Source organism: Erithacus rubecula (genome assembly GCF_903797595.1).
Source record: "Erithacus rubecula genome assembly, chromosome: 4".
NCBI lineage: Eukaryota > Metazoa > Chordata > Aves > Passeriformes > Muscicapidae > Erithacus > Erithacus rubecula.
This window is the reverse complement of record NC_136686.1, coordinates 67,551,584-67,576,877: the sequence shown is the minus strand read 5'-3', so window position 1 is coordinate 67,576,877 and position 25,294 is coordinate 67,551,584. Positions and strand designations below refer to the sequence as shown.

At 44.5% G+C, this 25,294-nt stretch overlaps 1 protein-coding gene across 1 annotated transcript in view; it reads right to left on the bottom strand.

Moving 5' to 3' along the window:
* LOC306800757 (uncharacterized protein) overlaps positions 1–25,294 on the bottom strand; it is a gene marked incomplete at both ends in the record, with an annotated part of 109,005 nt that overhangs the window by 53,682 nt on the left and 30,029 nt on the right. Inside the window, 28 exons of the mRNA XM_079303085.1 lie at positions 601–633; positions 1,760–1,795; positions 2,014–2,049; positions 2,541–2,576; positions 2,790–2,849; positions 3,095–3,166; positions 3,791–3,844; positions 3,996–4,022; positions 4,225–4,302; positions 4,389–4,457; positions 5,088–5,132; positions 5,323–5,349; positions 5,894–5,974; positions 6,478–6,552; positions 7,007–7,197; positions 8,064–8,207; positions 9,373–9,496; positions 10,922–11,061; positions 11,852–12,040; positions 12,175–12,321; positions 14,453–14,572; positions 15,604–15,750; positions 16,692–16,829; positions 18,235–18,384; positions 18,618–18,746; positions 21,315–21,473; positions 22,707–22,826; positions 23,734–23,880. Of these exons, the coding sequence (XP_079159211.1) occupies positions 601–633; positions 1,760–1,795; positions 2,014–2,049; positions 2,541–2,576; positions 2,790–2,849; positions 3,095–3,166; positions 3,791–3,844; positions 3,996–4,022; positions 4,225–4,302; positions 4,389–4,457; positions 5,088–5,132; positions 5,323–5,349; positions 5,894–5,974; positions 6,478–6,552; positions 7,007–7,197; positions 8,064–8,207; positions 9,373–9,496; positions 10,922–11,061; positions 11,852–12,040; positions 12,175–12,321; positions 14,453–14,572; positions 15,604–15,750; positions 16,692–16,829; positions 18,235–18,384; positions 18,618–18,746; positions 21,315–21,473; positions 22,707–22,826; positions 23,734–23,880 (2,774 nt within the window). The remainder of the gene's footprint in view (positions 1–600; positions 634–1,759; positions 1,796–2,013; positions 2,050–2,540; positions 2,577–2,789; positions 2,850–3,094; positions 3,167–3,790; positions 3,845–3,995; positions 4,023–4,224; positions 4,303–4,388; positions 4,458–5,087; positions 5,133–5,322; positions 5,350–5,893; positions 5,975–6,477; positions 6,553–7,006; positions 7,198–8,063; positions 8,208–9,372; positions 9,497–10,921; positions 11,062–11,851; positions 12,041–12,174; positions 12,322–14,452; positions 14,573–15,603; positions 15,751–16,691; positions 16,830–18,234; positions 18,385–18,617; positions 18,747–21,314; positions 21,474–22,706; positions 22,827–23,733; positions 23,881–25,294) is intronic.

The following is a 25,294-nucleotide window of genomic DNA, read 5'->3' as shown; positions in this document are numbered from 1 at the left end:
CCATGGGAATTCTCCATCCATGGGAATTCTCCATCCTGGGAATTCTCCATCCATGTGAATTCTCCATCCATGGGGATTCTCCATCCATGGGAATTCTCCATCCTGGGAATTCTCCATCCTGGGAATTCTCCATCCATGGGGATTCTCCATCCTGGGAATTCTCCATCCATGGGGATTCTCCATCCATGGGGATTCTCCATCCATGGGGATTCCCAGCACAGCAGACCTGACCCAGCTTTGGGGTGGGCTCAGCTTTCAGCAGGAGGTGGAATTGGGGGTCTCCAGAAATCACTTCCAGCCTCCTCTATCCCTGATTTTGGCCTCCCCTGGCTGGAATTGGGCTGGATCTGCACTTGAGTGATATCTTCCTTCTGAAATCCCAAATTTTTCCCCTGGACTAAGGCTAGAATGGGAATACCAGCTAGAAAATGTGAATAAAAGCAAGAGAAATATCTCCAGGATGAGACTTTTCCAAGCTGCCCTCTCCTGTCAACCACAAAGGAGATGGAATTCAGGAAATATGAAACAACCTCTGCTTTTCCAGGAACAGATCTTAGCTTTTCAAGCAGAGTTAATTTATTAATTAAATGTCAGTCTTACCCTGGCACCTTTCTTGCCTGGAGGTCCCAAAATCTGAGGAGAAATCACAGAAATCCTCAGTTAATAGTGGGGGGGAAGAAGTTTAAAATCTCCTTTTCATGGTACATTTTCCAAAGCAAGGAATGCAATGGGATAAGAATTGTTATGGGATGAGAATTGTTATGGGATAAGAATTGATTTGGGATAAAAATTGTTATGGGATAAGAATTGCCAAGGGATTAGAAATGTTATGGGATAAGAATTGTTATATGGGATAAGAATTGCTATATGGGATGAGAATTGCTATAGGATAGGAAATGTTATGGGATAAGAAATGTTGTGGGATAAGAATTGTTATGGGATAAGAATTACTTGGGATAAGAATTGTTATATGGGATAAGAAATGTTATGGGATAAGAATTACTATGGGATAAGAAATGTTATATGGGATAAGAATTGTTATATGGGATAAGAATTGTATGGGATGAGAATTGTATGGGATAGGAAATGTTATGGGATAAGAATTGCTGTGGGATGAGAATTGTATGGGATAAAAAATGTTATATGGGATAAGAAATGCTATATGGGATAAGAATTGTTATGTGGGATAAGAATTGTATGGGATGAGAATTGGTATGGGATACGAAATGTTATGGGATAAGAAATGTTATAGGATAAGAATTGCTGTGGGATAAGAATTTCATGGGATAAGAAATGTTATGGCATAAGAAATGTTATATGGGATAAGAACTGTTATATGGGATAAGAAATGTTATGGGATAAGAATTGTTATATGGGATAAGAAATCTTACAGGATAAGAAATGTTATAGGATAAGAAATCTCAACCACTATCAAGGTTTCTCTTTAAATCTGGAATTTGGAGGGACTGGAGAGCTCTGGTGTCCAGCAGGGCTCATCCAGTGGATGAGGAGCAGGGAAAACCTGGAGCACACAGATTCAGTGGTGGGAATTTTTATCCTTGTGTTTCCTGGACAGGAATACTGAGAATACAAGAAATGGAACAAGGGGGAAGAGGACAAAGTTGGCTGGAGAGTCAGGGAAAAGTTCTGGGTGTTCTTCCCACAGTTCTGAGGGACACAACTCTTGGATTCCTGGCATTTTGGGATTGAAGCTGCACAGCTGAAGGACAAAGAAGGGCTCTAAACCACTCCAAGTTACCTCCAAGGCTGGAGCACCTGGAAATCCTGGATTTCTCTGCAAGGCAAGAGGAAGGAATGGTGGCCAATGGAATGAAAAATGTGAGGCATCATCTCTTTTCCCACCATTTATTCCTTAAAAGGGCCCAAAAGAGCCACAAAGTGGGGAAAATTGAGTTCAAGGACATCCCTGCTGCATCCCACGGGGAACAAGCTGGGAAAAATCAGGATAATTGCACCTGAGCTGGTCAAATGTTCTCTTACTGTTTCACTCACTTGGTCTCCCTTCTGCCCTGGAGCTCCTGGAATTCCCTGGAAGAAATCAGAAGGGAATTTCCAGCAGAATGAAAACAGATCCAGCAGTTTTGGTTCCTGCTGCCATCCAGAGGGAGGGAGGGAGGGAACCCAATTTTCCATGAATTGCAGGACAGCTCCTCCAGCCTGGGACTCTGGAGTCTCCCTGGCCACAAAAGTGATGTTTATTATTTAAAATATCCCACCTTGCTGCCATTCCAGGTCTCTCCTGGCAGCAAGGAATTCCAGAGCCTAGGGAGTGGAAAATTATTCCCTTTTTTTGTTTTTGAGGGAAAGCTCCAGGCTTGGTTGAAGATGTCCCTGCTCAGTCCAGAGGGTTTGGACCAAGTGGCTTTGGAAGGTCACTTCCAACCCAAACCACTCCATGATCCCATGATTCCCACAGGAATTACTATGATGATTCATTATGAAGCTGGTTAGGGGCAAAAAATTTCCTTGGAACTCAAATTCCAAGTCCAGGAACTGGGGTTCAGGATTTCAGCACCCACCTTTGGTCCTGGTGCTCCTGGAGGTCCCATCACTCCCTGAAAACAACAGAGAAACAGTGAAATCTCTGATTTTAAACCCTAAATCTTCCCTCCTCTCACCCTTTCCATGTGGAACCACGTGGAACCATGTGGAAATCCTAAATATTGGATTGTGGAAATCCTAAATATTGGATGTGGAAATCCTAAATATTGGAGGAGACTTTGGAGACACTGAACACTGAGAGAATTTTAATGCAAATCTCAACCCACCTGCTCTCCTTCCTCCCCCTTCATGCCAGCAGTGCCAGGAATGCCAATTCCTGCCATTCCCTGCAAGGAAAGCACAGAATCCTCAGGAATTCCAGATATCCCAGAGCACCCATCCTTCCCAGATTTCTGCTCCAGTGTCTTTCTTAGCAAAACAGGAGGGGAGAAATTTTCTCTGAAAATGTTTGGCCCTGAGCAGAGCCAGTAAATTCCAGGAATGTTGGGACATCCCAAAATGTTTTCCCACAGGTCTAGCCTGCTTTTCCTCTCATTTTCCTCTGAGCTGAGGGATTCAGGAAATATCCAACCTTTTCTCCTTGTGGTCCAGGCAGTCCAGGAACCCCATGGAGCCCCACAGGACCTGGCAAACCAGGTTTTCCCTGGAAAGGAAGGAACATCATCAAAATCTTTTATTTTCTCCAAACTGGAAAGGTTTATTTTTAATTCTGCAGGGAAATATTTATCCTGGTCTATCCATCTGAGCAGCTCCTTTAAAACTGAGTAATTACAGAGCTGTGTATTCCCAAATTTCCTTTTCCCTCACAAGTTATGAATCCCTGGCTTTACTTGGGAAGGAGAAACACTGAAAGACAAAGGCTGGGAGCTCATGTTAGTCTGGAATGGTGAATCCAGACCCATGGAAAGGGCTGATTTATGGGATATGGCTCCCCAGTATAACAAAAACAACAAAAAACAAATCCAGGAAGGATGGAAAAACAGCACATGGATATTATCCTTCAGACTGAGCCATCTGTAACACAGAGAATTCCCAAACCAATCCTGGTCTCTTTTATTCCTAGAAATCCTCCATGGACTTTTCTCCTTGTATCTCCCCTTGAACTCAAATTTCCCACACCCCAAACCTCCTTGTGGGATGATTCCTGGGAAGAATCATCCCTTCCCTTTTTTTAGGATCTGCTGCCAGTTCAGTTTGCTGTCCTATGCTCTTGGTCCATATTTTCCCTTCCTCTGGATTTTCTCCCTGATTTTCTGGGATCACTCACTGGCTCTCCTGTGTCTCCTCTGTCACCTTTGAGGCCACTCCTCCCACGGGGACCCTGCATGAAGCACAGGAAAGTCTCACTCCATGGATCCCCTTCATGGATCCCCATGGAATTTTGGAAGCTAGAAAACTTCCTGGGCAGCTTGGAAATAATTATGGAAAAAAGGTTTTTCATCCCAAAGTGAAAGTTGGCATCAGGTACTCACCCTGACTCCTGAATCCCCTGGTTCACCCTGAAACACAAAATAAAAGAGAATTCCCATGGGATGGGAATTTAGGGGCTCCTCAGCAAAAAAATCCTGCAGTCTGACAATCCAAGAGAGCAAAATTCCCACTCCTACTGGAAGGCAGAGCTTTAGGACAGGTCTCCAGACACCTCCACCTGCAGTATTTGGTGCTGGGTCTCCTTTTCCCAGAATTGTGCTGCAAACTCACCTTGATGGAGATTCCTGGTGGCCCTGGAGAACCTGGTGGTCCTGGAACCCCAGGAACTCCTGGCTGCCCCTTCTGTCCCTGCAGCAAGGAAAAAACAGGATTTGGGATCTCTGCCAGCCCTTGGGAAGCTGAAGGGACCCCCACACCTGGGGTTTGATACTCACAGGGGGGCCAGGCTGCCCATTCTGGCCAGGAATCACCTCCACTCCTCCTAGGACATAGCCTGGCTCTCCCTGTGGAAAAAAGCACCTTGGGAGATCCAGGAACAGACAGGAAATTGGGTAATTAAATTCAATTAAATTAATTGAATTCTATCAAACCAAAGCACCTGGTATACCCAAAACCACGTGGTCAGGACACGAATTTTGCTTGCTGGCATGGAAAAAAAAATTAATTCCACAAAAAAAAAAAAAAAAAAAAAAGGAAGTTGGCTTTCAGCAGGATCCATTCCTGATCTTCATCCTCACAGACAGCTCAGGGGGATGAAAGGAAAGACGTGGAGTGGGGACAGAAAACTCTTCCTGGGATCTGCCCCCAGTAAATATTGAAATATTTTAGTGTTCTAAATGGGTTAAACCAGTTTTGTCCATAATGGAAACTCAGAAAGGCAGAATGACCCCACCTTCTCCTGCAATTAATTAATTAATTAATTGTGCTGCCCAGAACCTGGAATTAGGATTGAGCATCATAAAGATATAAAATTCCTGAGGGAAACTCCCCTAGAGGAAGTCTGGCAGTGTAGGATTAGGTAGACACAGCTTAAAAATTAATATTCAGCAAAAATCCTGGTGAAAATGCTTGGAAAAGAGAGGTCACAACAATGAAATGAAATTTTCCCAGTGAAATCCAGGAATGGAACTCACTCTGTCTCCTTTTGGCCCTGCTGGTCCTGGATAGCCTGGAGATCCCTGGAATTAAAAATAAATCCTGCAGATTTATAGAAAAACACCCACAGGACCATGGATGCCCCTGGAAGTGTCCAAGGCCAGGTTGGGCAGGGCTTGGAGCACCTGGGATAGTGGAGCTGTCCCTGCCCATGGAATGGGATCAGTGAAGATCCTTCCCAACCCAACCCAACCCAGGATTCCAAATACTCACAATGTCACCTTGGCTGCCAGGGAGCCCCTGCAAAACAGGACAGAGGGATACAGGTCACTTTTCTCTGGAAGGGTGTGAGGTTCTTGGACCTTCAGGTGCTCTTAGGCACCAACTCTGGAGGTGTTTGGCTTCTACTCTGAGCTCTTGGCTCTTATTTGTCAGGTAATCTTAAATAAGCAAAGCAGCTAACAGTTAAAAGTTTATTTATTACAAAGCACATTTTATTACAAAACACATCAGTCTCAACAGGCAATGGCAAAAGCAGCAGCAATAAGCAAATGGCTGGAAGCCCTGGCAAAAGCCAATGGCTAAAATCAAGTGGCTAAAAGTTGAATGGCTAAAAGCAACAATGGCTAAAAGCTGAATATCTAAAAGCAACAACTCTCCCCATCCATACTCTTATACAGGATTTTTCCACAAGCTCAGACCACCACTCTTTAACCTATTATAATTCCAGTTTCGTAGCTCACCAGGTTAAGTATGCACATGACCCATCTTGTTTTATCTAAGAAATGACTCACTGTCTCCAACAGAAGGACCTTTGGAAAAGTTTTTTAAAGCCAATCCATACCATGATTCCAGGGGCACCTGGAGGCCCCGGCCGGCCCGGCCTGCCCGGCAGCCCAGGAATGCCATCCTTCCCAGGGAGACCCTAAAAACATGGAACATGCCAGTGTGAGGGGCATGCAAACCCCAAACACCTGGGAGCATTCCCAAATCCCAGAGCAGCTCCCTTTTCCTGGATTGTCAAAGCCAGCACGGAGCAGGAAGAGAAAAACCCTGAGAGAAAAGATCTGAGGGTGATTCTTTGCTTGAACTCATCCTTGATCATATTTTGGTTGTATTTACTGCCACAGGGCAGGATGGATGGGATATGGGGAAGGAATTCCTGGCTGGGCTGGAATTCCCAGAGCAGCTGTGGCTGCCCCTGGATCCCTGGAAGTGTCCAAGGCCAGGCTGGACAGGGCTGGGAGCAACTGGGATAGTGGAAGGTGTCAAGGTTGGAACTGGATGATCTTTCAAATCCCTTCCAACCCAAACCATCCCATGATTCCATGATATTAATTATCCAAGTGGATGATGCTGTGGGGTCATTCCCTGAAGAGTTGATGATCCATGTGGGTCCCTTCCAACTGGGAATATTCTGTGACTCACCCGCTCCCCTTTCTCTCCCTTTGTAGTGGAGCTGTGGGGGTCATAACCCCTGTGAGCTGCTGAGGCCCTGGAGCTCTTCAATGGAAAAGAGAAAAAAAAAAAATCAGGTAATTAATATACACCAAAGGATGTCAAATAAAACCAGGAAACACTAAAACATTCCTTGGCTCAAGCAAAAAAAGGGAAAAGCAAAGTTGACCGACCAGGAGAATTATCAGGCATTTAAAGTCTATTCCTATGAATTTATAATATGAATTTTTAATAGCTCTAAATGCTCTGTAGTGGCTTTATCCACCAAAACATTCCCAGCTCTATCCTGGCATGGAACTTCCCCACTTCTACTCCCTGGATTTCAAAAGTTTTGCTCTTTAGGGCTGGACAGTGAGGTCAGGATGGGACAGGGTGTCCTAAATCAGCTCTGATTTCCTAAACCTGCTCTGATTCTGCTTTGAAACTTCCCTCAGGGAAGAAGATTTTCCTGTGCCTGACCCACACCAAGCTGGATTTACTCCCAGGAGTAGAAACTCACCTTTTCCAGTGGGATTTGGGTTCCTGGAAGCTGAAGATCAGAACAAATGGTTTCTATCAGCTCTTGGAGGATTTGGGGGAAGTCATCGAAGGTGCTGACATAGAAAACATTCTGGGGGTTCTGCTGCAGCAAGATCCTGTGGAGCTCCATGGGGTCAGCTCCTGACACCCCCACAGCAATGACATGGAGCCCTGGAATGACATAAATTCCACCACTCCTAATTCTTGGGATCAGAGTTTCCAAACCCCCAACTGGTAAAAACCTCTGGTGGGATCAGGTAGAACCCACAGAGAAACCACCTGGAGCTGGGTGTGAGTACAGCAAACCAAGAGAAGTTGGGAAAAGGATAAAGGGGGGAAGGAACCAACAGTGCCCTCAACACCACCCTCAAACCCCTGGAAATCCATGGATAACCAAGGGAAACCCAACTGGGCAACCTCAAACCCCTGGAAATTCATGGAGAACCATGGAAATATAAAACGGGGGAATCTTAACCCTGAGGAAATTCATGAAGAACTATGAAAACAAAATGAGGCAACATCAAACCTCTGGAAATTCATGGAGAACCAAGGAAAACACAACAGGGCAACCTCAACCCTCTGGAAATTCATGGGGAACCATGGGAAAAAAAAGAGGCAACATCAAATCCCTGGAAATCCAAGGAGAACCATGGAAATATAAAACAGGACAATCTCAACCCTCTGGAAATTAATGGAGAACCATGGAAAAAAAAAAAAAAGGGGCAACATCAGCCTCTTGCAAATTCATGGAAAACCATGGAAATACAAAACAAGGGAACCTCAACCTCCTGGAAATTCATGGAGAATCATGGAAACAAAATGGGGCAACCTCAAACCTCTGAAAATTCATGGAGAACCAAGGGAAACCCAACTGGGCAACCTCAAATGTCTGGAAATTCATGGAGAAATGAGGGAAACAACAGGGCAAAACCTCAATCCTCTGGAAATCCATGGAGAACCATAGAAATACAACAGGGCACACTCAATTATCTGGAAATTCATGGAGAACCAAGGGAAACCCAACTGGGAAATCCTACCAAAAGCATGGGCTGCTCTGGCTGGGGGCAGCACGTCATCCTGGGATTGTCCATCAGTCACGAGCACCAGGATGTGAGGAAATCCTGGTCTCATCCCTCTGGAGGGCTGGAATAATTCCTTTAGCACGTAGGATATGGCACAGCCTGAGCAGACAGGGAAAGACAGGGTGGGAGTCTGGATTAATTCCACAGGTTTGGATTCTAGATGTTTGTCCACAGGTGGAGGATGAAGGGAATTCAACATAAGTGGAAAAGCTCTGGGCTTGGGACAGAATCTTTTGAAAGATAACAGCTGGAAATCAGCTAGGCTGGAATGGTTCTGGAGGAATCAGCAGATAGTTTTGGAAAAGGGAAACCACAATATTAAAAAAATTGAAGCACTTTCATACACTTCCAGAAAAAAATCCACAGAATTCACATTTCCAAATGTCTTTGGAAAGATCAAGAAGGTTTCACAAAGGAATCTCCCACAGATTGAAATGGTCAAGAAGGTCCAAAACACTATGGAAAGATTCCTACATGGAGTAAAATGTTTTTATTGACACAAACTCCATAAAAAGGATTAAAGGCATGGTCAGCCAGGAATTTCTAGCCTGATCAATTCCATGCCTTCTTTCCCTAAGCAAACCCATGAAAATTTCTGTATTTTGACTGTCCCTGGTTTTTGTACTCTTGTCCACTACCACTGAGGAGTTATGAGGGATTTGGGTGCCTCAAAGCTTTCCTGATATAAAGAATTCATGGAAAAATCACAAAACTACAGAATATTCCAAGTTGGAAAGGATCCAGAAGGATCGTTGATTGCAATTCCTGAATGGTCCATAGGGGGATCAAATCTGGCACTGGGTTCCGAACAACTGGGCTAAATGATTAAATTTAAATTAACCATTTTTAATTGATCTTTCCTGGTTGTGTTCCTCCAGGTATTCCCAGTGTCCAGATGAGAATGAGCACATGGGAAATGTCATCCCTCTCTGAGCTTTTTAAATGTGACAAAATATCTGGATTTCTGGCATGCAAAACCACTTCAAATCAGCCATGTTTATGGTCTAAAAAGCTCCCTCACATGCAGGAAAAATCATAAAATAATGAGGAAAACCCAGGGGGGAAAACCAGGACATGGATAAAGCACCAAATAGTTGCAAAAACCACTCCCAAAAATTAAATTTAATTCGTTCTCAAATTTGAAACAACTTTGAGCACAACGTTCCCACCAAGGAAACAGCTCCAAATGACTCAGAGAAATGTTTTCCTTGGCTTCCAGGTTCTGTCCTGGGCCAGAAGGATGATCCCAGGTGCCCTCCCAGACCTGTTTTGGTGTTGCCTCCTCTGTAGCTCAGCCCTTTGATGGCTCCCAGGGCTCCGTTGCGGTCGCGGTGTTGGTTGAAGTGAAAAGCTGCCCTGGACTCCTCGCTGTACTGGGCAACAGCAACCTGCCAAAAGCAGGGGTTAAACTCCCCAAATCCACAGGAAATGGGACAGACTGTCCCAAGGCAGAGGGTGGTGCAACAGGAATGGGAAGAAGTTGGATTTTCTGGGAAAAGGGAGTCAGATCCTCAGCTAAATTAAAAAATTTTTATGTTCCCATAGTTGTTTGTTGACCCAGGATAACTTCATCATTCACCTAAAACCTCCAAGCAGGGTCCAAGAAATTCACATAAATCGAGCTTGGTAACTCTTTCTTCCTAATTTAAATGTGACATTAAATAAAATTAAATAAATGACCTCAAATAAATGAGGAACTAAGTCTTCCCATTGGCTTTGCTGCCATTAAATCTTCCAGGCTTCATTTTCCCTGGAGGTGATTCCCATCATAACCTGGGGATTTGGTTCTCTGTTTGTTGGAGGAGGGAGCTGCTGGGACATCCTGCATTTCCCACTTAGATCCACACCTGGATTTCCAACCATCCCCACTGTGATTTTATAATCATGTCCTCTCTGGATTACCAAAAATTCCCCACTCTGAATTTCTAACCATCCCCACTCTGGATTTCCAACCATCCCCACTCCAAATTTCCAAGCATTCCCACCCCAAATTTTCCAACTATTTCCACTCTGGATTTCCCAAACATTTCCACTTTGGATTTCCCCAAACATCCCCTCTCTGAATTTCCAACTGTTCCCACTCTGGATTTCCAACCATCTCTACTCTGGATTTTCCATCATCCCTGCTCTGGATTTCCAACTGTTCCCACTCTGGATTTCCAACTGTTCCCAGTCTGGATTTCCCAACCATTCCCACTCTGGATTTCCCAACCATTTCTACTGTGGATTTCCAACCATTCCAACGCTGAATTTCCAACCATTCCAACTCTGAATTTCCAACCATTTCCACCCTGGATTTCTTACAATTCCCACTCTGGATTTCTTACAATTCCCACTCTGGATTCCCAACTGTTCCCACTCTGTATTCCCAATTGTTCCCACTCTGGATTCCCAATTGTCCTCACTCTGGATTTCCTAACCATTCCCACTCTGGATTTCCAGTCATTTCCACTCTGGATTTCCAACAACTCCCACTCTGGATTCCCAACTATTCCCACTCTTGATGGAGCCAGAAATGGGATCTGAAAGGGGAATAGATCTCTGGGCTAACCTAGACAGCATTTAAGGTGTGGAATTTGCTTCATTCCTGATAATTCATTCTTGGAAAAATAGCCAAGAAATGAAAATCTATCTGAATGGGAAATCTGGGATTGATGGGATTTTAATTCCTGTCTTTTTTGCCCCACACAGTTTTTTCCCTGGCCTTTCTGCTCCACAGCTCTTGGGTGAGCAGACTCTGCTCCAGGCAGGGCTGAGCAGAAGGAGAAAACAGAAGGAAAATAACTTCAGGAAATGGAATAAGAAAATCTTGCCTGTGTCCCTTCAGGCCCAATCTTGGGGAAATAGGAAACGATCCGGAAGAGGAAATCCTTCACTTTATTGAAGTTGCTCTGGCCAATACTTGAGGATTCATCCACCAGGAATCCAACATCTGCCTTGAGCTTCCCACAAACTGCAGAGGGAAGAGAGGAATTCTGAGGGGTCCTAAAGCAGAATCCTGGGGGTTTGTGCAACAAAACAAACCCCAAACCTCTTGTGATGCCAATTTTGGGGTGAGCAGCAGCACCTGCACCCCTCAGGGTAGTGTTGAGGCCTTCACCATGTTTATGGGGTTTGGGCCTTTCCTGACATGGTCCAATCTTGTTATTCAAGGAATTACAACTCGTTTTAGCTCCTGGGATCAGAGAAGATCTTGGCCTCTGGGAGCTTTGACTATTTCTACATCATCATCATCTCTCCATCATCATCATCAACATCATCATTTCTGCATCATCATCTCTCCATCATCATCATCAACATCATCATTTCTACATCATCATCAACATCACCATTTCTACATCATCTCTACATCATCAACATCATCATCTCTGCATCATTATCATCATCATCTCTGCATCATCATCATATCATTTCTGCATCATCATATCATCATTATTTCTATATCATCTCTACATCATCATCATCATTTCTGCATCATCATCATCTCTACATCATCAACATCATCATCATCTCTGCATCATCATCATATAATTTCTGCAGCATCATCATTTGTGCATCATCATCATCTCTACATCATCACCATCATCATTTCTACTTCATCATCACCATAATTTCTACATCATCATCATCTCATTATCATCATCTCTACATCACCATCATCAAAATTTCTACATAATAATTTCTACATCATCATCATCATGTCTACATCATCATCATCATCATCCTCATCATCCCACACTCACTTGGCCCAGGCAGGGCAGTCAGTGGTGCTGACACCGTGCTGGTCCATACTGGGAGCTCTGGGAGCTTTGTGCTGGTGGGCACTGGGACAGGAGTGTTCCCCACACTGCTGGGAGATCCAGATGGAGATTCCCTTGTATCCAACAGTGTCAGAGCCACTGGAGCAGTTGGTGACTCTCTGGGAGCTCCTGCTGTAGGAGCCAAACAGAAAAAGTGAATTTTAAACCCCTTTTAGCCACAATGTCCCTCCCCAGCAAAGAGAAAAAGGGTAGAAAACCCAAAATCAGCCTCAAGAGAAATCCCTGGAAAATCCAGATATCCATACCTGTTTTTCCAAGGAGTGTTGTCTCCAATCCCTCCAAATCTCCAAACATTGGTTTTATGGAAAACAAATACATTTCCTTGGAGCTCAGCCCTGTGACTCGATAGGTTTGGAAAGCTGCTGGTAACAACTCCTGGGAAAGAGCAGGAGCTGTGGAAAACAGGAGAAACATGACTGGGAGCCAGAAAAACTCAAGAGTAATTCCCATTTCTGTGGCATCACTGTGGGCAAACAGGAATTTGGGGATGAGATGATTCCCGGTATTTGGAGAAGAGGCAAAAGTAAATAATTTACAAAGTGCAATGGTCCTAAACCAGATGAAATGAGGTTGATTTTGTGCAGTAAAAAGGAAAAAAAATAAGAATTCAGTAAAAAATTTAGGGAATTTGGTGCAAATGGTGCCCAAAGTTGAGAAACCAATTTCTATCCAGAGTTTTTTATAGATAGAAAAAAGATTACTTTTTGGCAATGAATTGAAAGTTTGATGAAAAATAAAATCAAACTTGAATAAATAGAAAGTTTGCTGAAAAATAAAATCAAACTTGACTGAGAAATTTGGCTGCACACAATTTGATTTAAAATAATGACAGGATAAAAGGTCGCAATAATGTTAGACATTTCCTAAGTGCTTTACTTTAGAAATAATAAATGATGAATTGGACACTGTTCAAAAAGGAATTTCCACCTTTTTTTTATTCTGAAATAAAATTTTACCTTAAAAAAATCATCCAAAAAGATCAGTTTGCATGGCAAGAAATAAAATCAGTGCAAATAATCTGCTCCACTGTCATCAACTCTTAAAATTAAAGTGGGAAAAATCTCCAAAGATCGAATCCAGCCTGTTGTTCTCAATTCTCCACAAAAATTTTTTGGAAGGGAGGTTGTCCTCCTTTAAATAAAATAGCAAAATCCCTCTTGAAATTTGACTTAAACTCTTGTGCTTCCCTCTTTTTGGGAATTTGAGTCAAAATAGCCATAATTGGTTTATTTTGTCTGATCCACAGGTGGAGTGATCCCAAGTGGAATAGAAAGGGATCCAATTTTTTTAATGGGACAGATTGGATGAAATCATCAGGGAAAAGGGCATTAAATGAGCTTAAAAAGGAGCAAGCAAAATGTATAATAAAATAACGTTCATTTAGGGAAAAAAAATCAAGTTTTGTGGAGGAAAATTAATCAAAAAAGATTCTTAATTGCTTTTATGCACCAATTTTGGCAGCCAGGATAATTAACCAGGAAAAATTAGAATTACTCACTCAGGAGCATAAATTTTATCCATGGAGAGGTGGGGTCAGGATTGATCTGCTGGTGATGGGAAATCAATATTTATAAACCCATTCCAGCAGGATGGATGGAGGGAGGGCATGGGGGAACTTCCAGACGTGGGATTATCCATTCCCCATTCCCAGACAACTCTGAAATCAGGGATTTCTGAATCCTTCTGCATCAATATCTGAACAGCACAGCACAGGAAGGGGAACAGTTGCTTTAAATCACTAATATCACCTCAGAGATCCAAAGGTTCCATTCCCAAATCACTTTTCCAGGATTTTATCCCAAATTAAATGCTGCTGTCAGAGGACAGTTCATCCTGAGTGACACAACTTGCAAATATGGAGCTGCCAATCCTGAAATATCCTTGGAATTTAAAAAAATAAATAAAAAATTAAAGCTCCTGGTAGCTCTAAAAGCACTGCAGGGAGCACAGGGAATTCTGTTGGATTTGGTTTCTTTATTGACTTTGGACATGAGCAGAACCTAGAGAAAAGTTTGTGGTTGCAGCCACAGGGACAGGAAATTTTAAATTCAAAGAGGATTTTAGTTCAATCCAGGAAAAAATCATGGAGTTGGCACTTTAAAGATGCAAATCCTGAAAAGCAAAATCAATTGGGAAAAGGAATGGTGAGGAATGATTAAGGAAATTTTTAAAGCTCTTCACAGTAGAGCAGAGATTTTAAACAGACAAGAATGAGGTTTCATGGATGACAAAAATCCAGCTTTTTTTGTTGGATTTGATGGACAGGAAGGGACACAGCTAATGCCAAAATTCCTTTTTTCTGAGTTATTCCCACCCCTCCTTTTTTAATCCTCCCAAGGATTTTGCAATGTCCAAATGGGATATTTTGTGAGCCTCCTCCAGCTTCCATTTCTCCCTCTTTTTCACCCAAAGGGAGAAGCTGAGCTGAAGGAACCCATGGAAACCCCCAGGGTTCTCCTGCTAAACCTGATCCAGAGGAGCTCAGGAGATGGATCAGGGTTTCCCTCCCCCACCAAACATTACCTGAGGCCAATCCCCATCTCAGCAAATACAGGGATGCTCCAGGAACTGCATCCCAGGACAACAAAATGCTGGAATCTGCAGCCTCCTGCACCCTGAATTCCATGACTTTGGGCAAATCCACTGTTGGAAAAGCAAGGAACAAATTTTAGGGGCAGGAAATAGCTTTGGGGATATTTCTGTCTCCTGAATTCCATGATTCTGGTGAGAGGAAGGAGTTCCTCCAGCACTTCAAGTGTTTTCCAAGAAAAAAACTTGGTCTGAGTGGGAATGGTTGGGAAATGGGAGCTGGGAAATGGGTTGGGAAATCCAAGTGAGCAGTTGGGAATCCAGAGTGGAGATGGTTGAGAATCCAGAGTGGGAATGGTGGAAAATCCAGAGTGGAAATGGTTGGGAATGCAGAGTGGGAACAGCTGGAAATCCAGAGGGGAAATGGTTGGGAAATCCAGAGTGGAAATGGTTGGGAAATCCAGAGTGGGAACAGTTGGGAATCCAGAGTGGGAACAGTTGGGAAATCCAGAGTGGGAATGGTGGGAAATCCAGAATTGGAATGGTTGGGAATCCAGAACCTGAATCAGACCAGGTTCTCATTTGGTGGGAATTTTGCCAGATCTTCAGTCTGGACTCTAAACTGGCTGCAATGTGAGTTTTTGGGCTGGGTAGTGAAGTTATTCCTGTGGTTTTTTTTTTCCCAGATGCTCCCTGAAATTCCAGTGTTGACTCCACACCCCTGACTTTCTCCTTTGTTTAATCTCCAAATCTGCCCATTTTGGCACAACCCCTGTGGGATGTTGGCCTTTATCTGCTGGAAATGGTCAGGATATTGCATAAAGAGAGAATTCCAAGACAATGTTCCACAAAAAATGGGGATTATTGGCAGGGGAAGATAGGGAAATGCCAATATTCCTCTGTAATAAGAAGAAAGGATCAATGCTGATTTTTGGTGGGATCTGAGAAGAAACAAGGTTGAGTTGGACGGGGCTTGGAGCAACTTGGTCTTTGGAATGGGTTGGAAGAAGATGATCTTCAAGGCTCCTTCCAACCCAAAACATTCTGAATTCCTGGAATAAGGTGTCCATCAGCCAAAATTGCTCTTTTTTTCTCCCACTCCCTGCAGAGATGCTCTTACCCCAGTCCATGAATCCCATACTCACAGGTTTTGGCCGTGAGGACCGTGGGGTTTCCCTCCTGTCCCTTTCCCACTGCAGACACAGAGATGGTGTAGGTGGTGTTGTCCTTCAGTTTGGGAATTGTGAAGGAAACAGCCTCTGCTGGGACCAGCTGGGAGGATTCTGAGTCACCTGAGAGGAGACATCCCAAAAAAAAATCCATGGAGTCCATGGAAAGGCACTGACCCCCTGGAGAACACTGCTTTGGACCTGAGCCCTTGGAGAAGCTTCCAAATTTGAGTGATGGGGTTAAAATCATGGATGTGCAGTTAAATACAAGTGTGTGATTTCACATGGTGAAGGGGTTTAAATTGAATGCTTTTATAATATAGTAACAGGTATGAGCCAAGCTGGAGGATTTTGGGTGGTATCTTTTTGGGTGTTCATCTTCCTTCTCCTTCATAGTTTCAGGTATTTTCTGGTTGGAAAGTGCTGCACTGAGGGTCATGGGAATTTATTTATTTGGTTAAAAATATAAATAATATATGTGTTAATTCTCTATTGGACTGTTTAGCTTTAAGAGACCTTGTAGCAGCTGGATCTGTCTCCATTTTGCTCCCTTCTAGCTGGTGGCTACAGGTGCTGCTGAACTTTCTGTACTTTTGACAAGATTTGATAAACAACCAAGCCCTAAGACCAGAAAATCAGTTTCCTTTGTGTATTTTTTAATCCTGAGTGAAGGCAGAAGAGACTTCAGACAAACCACTAATTAAATGGTGCAAACACCACCCTGCTACAAGAAGTGTAAAAGTCATTGTTGCCTCACACACATCTGACAGGACCTGGCCAGGGAGGAGAGTTAGGAGCTCATTCTGTCCACAGGGAAACTGAGGCACAGGCAGGATCTGGTCACAAATGTGGGAAGGAACTAATTCTTGGAATTCCCAAATCCCAGCTATATTTATATCCTTGGTTAGAGCCTAAAGCTTAGCTCAGGGCTCATTTAGAGGAGTTCATCCTGTCCCTGTAGACATTAAAGTCCCCACCTACCCTGACTCTGATGGAAAAATGAATTTCCTGAGCCAAACTCCCCATTTTTGTGGCTTCCCTGATGAACAGATCAGGATTTTTACCATTGGATGGCTCCCAGGATATCTTGTAGTGACTTATCCCAGGAAGCCTTTTCCAAGCCAGCTTCAAAGTGTTGACACCAGTGTTGGAAACCTTCAGGTCCTGGATGGTTGGGATGGGGTTGGGATCTCCAGAAGGAGCTGGAAAAATGCACCAGGATAAGATTTCAGCTCAGATTTCTGATTTCAGCACAGATAAGCTTCAGTCCCAGAACAGCACCATGGCTCTAAGTTGTGGTGGAGGAGAAAAACTTGGGAATTTATTCAATATCTCCTTTCCAAACATTATCCAGGATGCCAGGCTGAAATTCCTAATGGATCCATGGATTCCAAGTTGAGGAATGTCATTGTCATCTCTTACCACCCACACCAAACTGGTGACACACAGAGGGACATGAGAAGAGCCTCAAGAGGGGATGGATCATCCAGATCCATCTTCAAATTCCATGAAAAACTCATTGAGATGGACTCAGGTGAAAAAGACACTGGAAGGAGCCAGAACTCTGTGCTGGAAGAGGCACAATCCAAGGAGTTCCCAGAACCTGCATTTCTGAGGTGGTTGTGGATAAATAACTCTGGGAATTGCCTTGATATATCCAGAATTGTCCAAAGTGCCAGAAGGATGGGATTATTGCCACAATGGATTATTGCCACCATGGATTATTGTCACCATGGATTATTGCCACCAGCAGTGAGGGCTGCTGGTGCCTCCAGGATCCACAGGATATCCTCAGTTGGATCCACCAGGATCACAGAGCCCAACTCCCAAATGGATGAACACGAGGACTGAACCCAAAACTTTGGTGTTTTTATCACTTTGGTGTTTTTATCACCAAAGTTTCCATGTTTCCATCACCAACTGAGCCAATCCCACACCCAACCTAAGCTTTGCATCCCAACTCAAGGCGAAACCCTAATCTTAGAAAATTAGGATTTTAGTTACCTTGCTGAAAATAATTAAAAGTTAGAAGTTAGAAGGGAGTAGTTATCTGAAACTTAAATAATTGGTTGTCTGTCATTTTATGTTTGCTCAGCTGTGCTTACAATGGGAAAAGATGAAACTAGTGAGCAGATCCAAAGGAACAAACAATGCAACCAGAAACTCATTCTTTGAAAAATTAGACTATCCCAGAAATCATTTGTATTTGAGAGTTTAGGGTGAGGAAGACTCTCCTTACTTTCTCCTTTTAAGACCCCTGCCCATGAAAACAACCCCAGACTTAATTCAAGAAGTCAATCAATGCTTAATAGCTATTCAAGCTAATTACCATAGGAAGCAGGGGATGGGAGGGGCTGTTATTATAAATATGTGTTTGTTTGAATCCTTTGTCAATACAAAGGATTTTGATTTGACTTTGTCAATCCTTTGTCAAATTTGTGATCACCTGTGATTTTGCAGTGTGTATTAGAGGATTACCTCATAATAAACATTCACTTTCTAACTTTAAATTATTAGAGAGCCTTAAGTCTGTTAGAGTTGAGTATTGATATTAGACCAATACTCATTTTTGGTGAATCCAATGAGGGTTTTTCCAGCAGGATTTACCTGTGTGGTGAGTCAGGATCACCTCTGGCCCCTCGCTCCTGCTGAACACAGCCTGGACACTGACCCTGTACAGGGTGTTGGGCACCAGGTGCTCAATCCGATGAGCCAACACTCTGCTGCCCAGGTACCGAGTCCTGGCAACCTGTTTTCCTGGAAAAACAAGGATATTTCAGAGCCTGGAGCTCACCTCCTTCCTCCAAAGGAAATTTCTGCACTGCTGTCCTAGAGCTCTGGGGATTAGCTCCATCAATAAAAACATGAAAACAAAAAGAGGAGGAGCTGTCACCAACAGGACCAAGTTTCCCAGCTGGGGGATCTTTTTCTACCCCCAGGAGTGGGTCAGGAATTTGGGAAGGTGCCTGGAATGTCCTTCCCCTGCTCACCTTTGCCTGCTCCCACGGGGCTCCAGGTGAGTTTGAACTTGGTGGCAGCAGCTGTGGCACTCCAGGACAAGGACAGGCTGGTGCTGGTGTGGGACATCACCTTGAAGTTGGAGACAGATCCCAGAGGAGCTGCAGGATGGGGACAACATCAGGAGTATCCTGATTCCTGCCCAGAGGCTCATCACTGACACATTGATGAGTCAAAATTGTATCAAAGGGTTAAAAATGGCATCTTTGCTTATCCTTGGTGTCTCCTCATCCTCACCTGCAGAGACACCACTCCTTGTGGTCATCAAGGAGCACGTTCTGCCCAGATCCCAGAGGAACAGGACCAGGACAGGGCAGGGTGATGGGGACAAAGTGTCCTGATTCCTGTCCAGAGGCTCATCACTGACACATTAATGAGTCAAAAATATATCAAAGAGTTAAAAAATGGTGCGTTTGCTCATCCTTGGTGTCTTCTCATCCTCACCTGGAGAGACACCACTTTTTACTCCTTGAGGTCATCAAGGAGCATGTTCTGCCCAGATCCCAGAGGAGCAGGGCCAGGACAGGGCAGGGTGATGGGGACAACATCAGGAGTGTCCTGATTCCTTCCCAGAAGCTCATCACTGACACGTTAATGAGTCAAAATTGTATCAAAGGGTTAAAAATGGCACCTTTGCTTATCCTTGGTGTCTCCTCATCCTCTCCTGGAGAGACACCAATCCTTGAGGTCATCAAGGAGCACGTTCTGCTCAGATCCCAGAGGAAAAGGACCAGGACAGGGCCAGGACAGGTGATGGGGACAAAGTGTCCCAATTCGTGTTCAGAGGCTCATCACTGACATGTTAATGAGTCAAAATTGTATCAAAGGGTTAAAAATTGTGTCTTTTCTTATCCTTGGTGTCTCCTCATCCTCTCCTGGAGAGACACCATTCCTTGAGGTCTTCAAGGAGCACATTCTGCCCAGATCCCAGAGGAGCAGGGCCAGGTCAGGCAGTTCAGGGATCCATGGAGTCAGGAGATCCATACCCCAGATCCCTGTGCTGAATATTCCCTGTTCCTTTCCTCACAAGGGTCAGACCATTTTCTCTATTCCAGGGTTTCCAGCCACGTGCTGCCACTTTGGGAATCTCTTCCAAGAATCCCACCCCTGCTTTTGGGTCAGTGGTGCTGCCTCTCCCCTGCTCCCAGGGCAGCAGCCCAGAAATTTGGGAGAGAGGGACAAAATTTGTCCGTGAACTTACTGCTGCCTCTTGTCCAGGGAATCTGAACTCTCAGGATTCCTTGGGAATTCTGGAATTTTCTGAGGCAGGAGACAGCCCTTATCACCAATCAAAAAGGATTGCTCCAGAATGTTCCACCTTCTTTATCTTCCTGTGGTTTCCTACAGCAGATTTTACCCAGATTTCCTATTTTTCAGATGTTTTTCAGATGGATTCTAACAATGTTGAGGACTTGAAAGTGGTGTGAATTTTGGGATACCTGGAAGCTCAGTGAGTGCAGATTGGGCACATCAGCACTGGGGAGGGACTTTGGATGAGGGAGAGTGGCTTTAAACTGAACGACAGCAGGTTGAGGTTGGATTTTGGGAAGGAATTCCTGGCTGGAAGAGTGGGGAGAGTGTGGGCTGGAATTCCCAGAGAAGCTGTGGCTATCCTTGGATCCCTGGAAGTGTCCAAGGTCAGGCTGGATGGGGCTTGGAGAAACCTGGGATAGTGGAAGGTGTTGGAACAAGATGGACTTCCAGCCCTTCCAACCCTTCCAACTCTACTAACCTTTCCACACTTTCCAACTTTTCCAACCCTTCCAAACTTTTCAACTTTTCCAACCCTTCCAAACTTTCCAACTTTTCCAAACCCTTTCAAACTTTCCAACCCTTCCAATTCTTCCAGCTTTTCCAACCTTTCCAACACTTCCAAACCTTCCAACTCTTCCAGTTCTTCCAATCCTTTCAACCTTTCCAAACCTCCCAACTCTTCCAACCCTTCCTAACTTTCCAACCCTTCAAAACCATCTAACTCTTCCAATTTCTCCAACCCTTCCAACCTTTCCAAACCTTCCAACCCTTCCAACCTTTCTAAACCTTCCAACTCTCCCAAACCTTCCAACTCATCCGACCATTACAACTCATCCAACTCTTCCAACCTTTCCAACCCTTCCAACTCTTCTAACCCTTCCAACCCTTCCAAACTTTCCAACTCTTCCAACCCTTCTAAACCTTCCAACTCTCCCAAACCTTCCAATTCATCCGACCATTCTAACTCTTCCAACTCTTCCAACCTTTCCAACCCTTCCAAACCTTCTAACCCTTCCAACACTTCTCACCCTTCCAAATCTTCCAATTCTTCTAAACCTTCCAACCCTTCCAAACCTTCCAATTCTTCCAACCTTTCCAACCCTTCCAAACCTTTTAACCCTTCCAACACTTCTCACCCTTCCAAATCTTCCAACTCTTCCAAACCTCCCAACTCTTCCAAACCTTCCAACTCTTCCAAACCTTCCCACCTTTCCAACCCTTCCAAATCTTCTAACCCTTCCAACCCTTCCAATTCTTCCAAACCTTCCAACCTCAACCAATCTGGGACCTCATGAATCTGAAGCTCCTCCCAAGCGCAGAGCACAGGAGCAGGCACACTCAGGGATACTCAAGGTCGAACCAGATACACAGAGGTTACGTTCTCCCGCAGCTACTCCCCTCCCACCCTCACTCACCTGTCCTGGCTGAGGTGGTGACCCCAGGGCCCTCCCCAGGGCCAAAGAGCACAGACACAGAGATGACATACTCGGTGTCAGGGGCCAGGCTGCGCAGTTGGTGGGACGTCACTGACTTGCCCAGAGACAGGTGACGGGGACGGTCCTTGCCAAAGAATTCTTTTGGAAAAGAAAATGAAATAATACGAGAGAAGAGTTTGGAGAGCAGCTCTGCTGCATTCTGGGAAATTCACTGTGTTCCTTTCCAGAAGAATTCAGAAGGAATTTCCTCAGGGAAGGGTGGTCAGGCACTGGAAGGTGCTGCCTGGGCAGTTTGGAGTGAGCATCCTTGGAGGTGTCCAAGAAATGCCTGGAGGTGGCACTTCCATCACAAGGCAGGGATTGGGCACAGGTTGGACTTGGAGGTCTTGTCCACCCTCAGTGATGTGGGGATTCCATGTGTTCACCAGGGCAAATGGGAGTTTTCCTGTGGTTATTTATTTTGGAATTTTAATACCTAAATGAGCCAAAACCAGTTGAGAGGAATACAAATGATCACATCTGGGGATCACAGGAATCTGAGAACGCTCCCTGTCTCCTTCCTGGGGACTCTGTGTTGGCCTCAAGGCCAGTGACTTAGGTTGCAATACAGGATGTAACCAGCAGTGTGGATTCGATCACCATCTGTTAAAACCAGGTAGGGCAGTGATCTTTATCTTCCCACAGCCCATCCTCCCTCCAGGAGATATCTCCTGTTCATGGCCACTGAGTCCCAGGGCATGGCTGATAAAATTCCATCATCCCACTGGGAGATGCTCCAGCCAGGGCAGGAGCCAAGCCTTTCCTAGCCAGAGAAAAACTGACATTTTGGACACCAAGGCACCTTCTTCCCACTGCATTCCAGAGGAAAACCAGAGCCTTGCACATCATCCCTGGAGCTTCAGAGGAAACTGCACCTTCTCCAGGAGCACTGCTCCAGCTGAGCCACATCTGTCCCTGCAGGAGGATGCAGCACCATGGAATGGGACTGTGCCACCACCCTGACTGACTGACTGTGCCAGCTTGGATTCTGACTCTGGCAGGGTTTGGGATTGTTCTGTGTAATACTGCATTTCTGTTTTTTTAAAAATTTTCCTAATAAAAAACAGCAATTCCTAATTCCATGTCTTTGCCTGAGAGCCCCTTAATTTCAAAATTCTGATAATTTGGAGGGAGGGGGTTTACATTCTCCATTTTAAAGAGAGGCTCCTGCCTTCCTTAGCAAACACTTGTTTTTCACACCAGAACAATAATCAATCCCTGGCTTCAGCTCACACTCTGGAACTGTGGGAGAGGCTGCTCTGAGCAGTTCATGAGCTGGACCTGCCCTACTCCCACCACTCCTGAGGTTCTCCATTCAGAGACAGATCTCACCTGGTGTTGGACCCCAGGCCACCCTGTACCCAGTGGCTCCTGCAACTGAATCCCAGGACACCAACAGGCTGTTGATGGAAATCTCGCTCACTTTCAGCATCTGGACAGTGCTGGATGCCACTGCAAGGCAGAAAAGTTATATTAAGTATTTTTTGTTGTTATTTTGTTTTATTATTGTTAAAGTAGAAGTGCATTTTTGTGGTTTAAGTTGTATGAGTTGTATTACATTATGGATGTATATGGTATTAAGTTTGGATTTTTAGTTGTTAGGTTATTTGAAAAAACAAGTTTAGTTGTTGTTATTTTTTTTAAGTGTAGAATTTTTTGTTTTATGGATTTTTATATCGAGATTATTTGTACACAGATATTTTTGTGGGGTTTTTTTTTTAGAACTTGTGTTTAGAGACTTTGAGGGGTATCTTTTTTTACTATTTTTTGGTTGATAACGGGATTATGCGATAGGGATTTAAAATGCTTTGTTTTAGCATTATTTAGTATTGTAGCTTTGTTTGCAGCATTTTAAGACAGATTCATTACCTAATTATAGATTTATTAGGATGTTGGACGTAATTACTTTTTAGGTTATGAAGGTTTTTTAGGGAAAAGGATATAACATTATAATATATAATATATAATATATAATATATAATATATAATATATAATATATAATATATAATATATAATATATAATATATAATATATAATATATAATATAGAATATAGAATATATAATATATAATATATATTATATATAATGTAATATTAATGTTATAATATTGTTTTTTAATTTTGTGTTAGTTGTTTTGATTTTGTATTGAGCTCTTGTTTTGAGGATTTTTGGGGGGATTATTACTGTTTACTGGTTGATTAGTTTTGTTGGTGTGTTTTTTTATTTCTATAGCGACTGTCAGTGGTTTCATCCAGTTCCATCCCACAGCCTCAAAGAGGTTCCCACACCCAAGAAGTGACAGAAGTGACACCACCGTGTCTGCCTGGGCTGAATGCCACCCCTGCTGCCCCTCTCACCCGTGGTGGCTCTGCCGGTCACCAGCGGCCCCTCGGTGTCCCCAAAGATGGGGTTGATGGTCACCGTGTGCTCCGTGCCCGGCTCCAGCCCCTGGATCATGTAGAAGCTGAAGGAGCTGCCGAGGGTCACGTCCTGGATGCTGCCCTCTGCCAAGGGAATGGGGTCACCTGGCTCAGCCACCCCACCCTGCTGCACCCGGGAGCATCCCCGGTGGAAACCATCCACACCCACCCTGGAAGAGCCCAGGGATCCCTGGGTTGGGTTGGTGTGGCAGCAATGTGTGTTCTGTCCCCATCTTTAAACCAGCTGGGGCAGTGCCCCTGATCTCTGTTAATAGATATCTCCTGTTAATGGGAGATATCTCCTGTTAATGGGCCATCTTTAAACCAGCTGGGCAATCATCTTTATCTTCCCACAGCCCATCCTCCCTCCAGGAGATATCTCCTGTTCATGGCCACTGAGTCCCAGGGCATGGCTGATAAAATTCCATCATCCCACTGGGAGATGCTCCAGCCAGGGCAGGAGCCAAGCCTTTCCTAGCCAGAGAAAAACTGACATTTGGGACACCAAGGCACCTTCTTCCCACTGCATTCCAGAGGAAAACCAGAGCCTTGCACATCATCCCTGGAGCTTCAGAGGAAACTGCACCTTCTCCAGGAGCACTGCTCCAGCTGAGCCACATCTGCCCCTGCAGGAGGATGCAGCACCATGGAATGGGACTGTGCCACCACCCTGACTGACTGACTGTGCCAGCTTGGATTCTGACTCTGGCAGGGTTGGGATTGTTCTCTGTAATACTGCATTGCTGTTTGAATTGTCCTAGTCAAGAACTGTTATTCCTATTCCCATCTCTTTGCCTGAGAGTCCCTTAACTTCAAAATGATAATAATTTGGAGGAGGGGGTTTACATTCTCCATTTCAAAGAGAAGCTTCTGCCTCTATTGGCAGACACCTGTTCTCCAAACCAGAACAATCACTGAGACAACTCATGGATTTTCAAAGCAATGGGAATAAACCAGGAAAACCCCAACCTGGGCAGTGATCCCATAAAAGCATCCACACCCTGCCCAGCTCTGGGTGACTCTGTGCTGGAGTGATCCTGCCTTCCCTGCAGGAATTGAGGGCAGCAATGCCCCAAACCCCAGTTTTAATATCTTTGCTGTGGGCTAAACCCAGCTCAGCTAAACATGCCCGGCAGGAGAAGAGTTAAAACCGAATTCCTGTGGATCCACCCCAGTTCCCAGGGGCAGGGAGGTGCAGGCAGCAGGATGCTGAGGAAAACCTCTAAAAGAGGGAAAATGCTTTTTCCAGTTTGGTCACTGGATGGTGCCACGTCCCCATTTTCTGTTCCAGCAGCACCTGCAGCCCCATCCCCCTTTTCCCACCTGCTCCCCCCATCTCCACAGCTCCCAGCTCCAGCTTGTGTTTATGTAATCCTGGTTTTAAAAGTCAGATGAGGAAAATGAAACCCCTTCCGTGCTTGGGACAGGCAGCAGGGTCTGTATCCCATCACCACACCCCTAATCCTGGGCTGGGATGGAGTGTGGGAGCAGGACACAG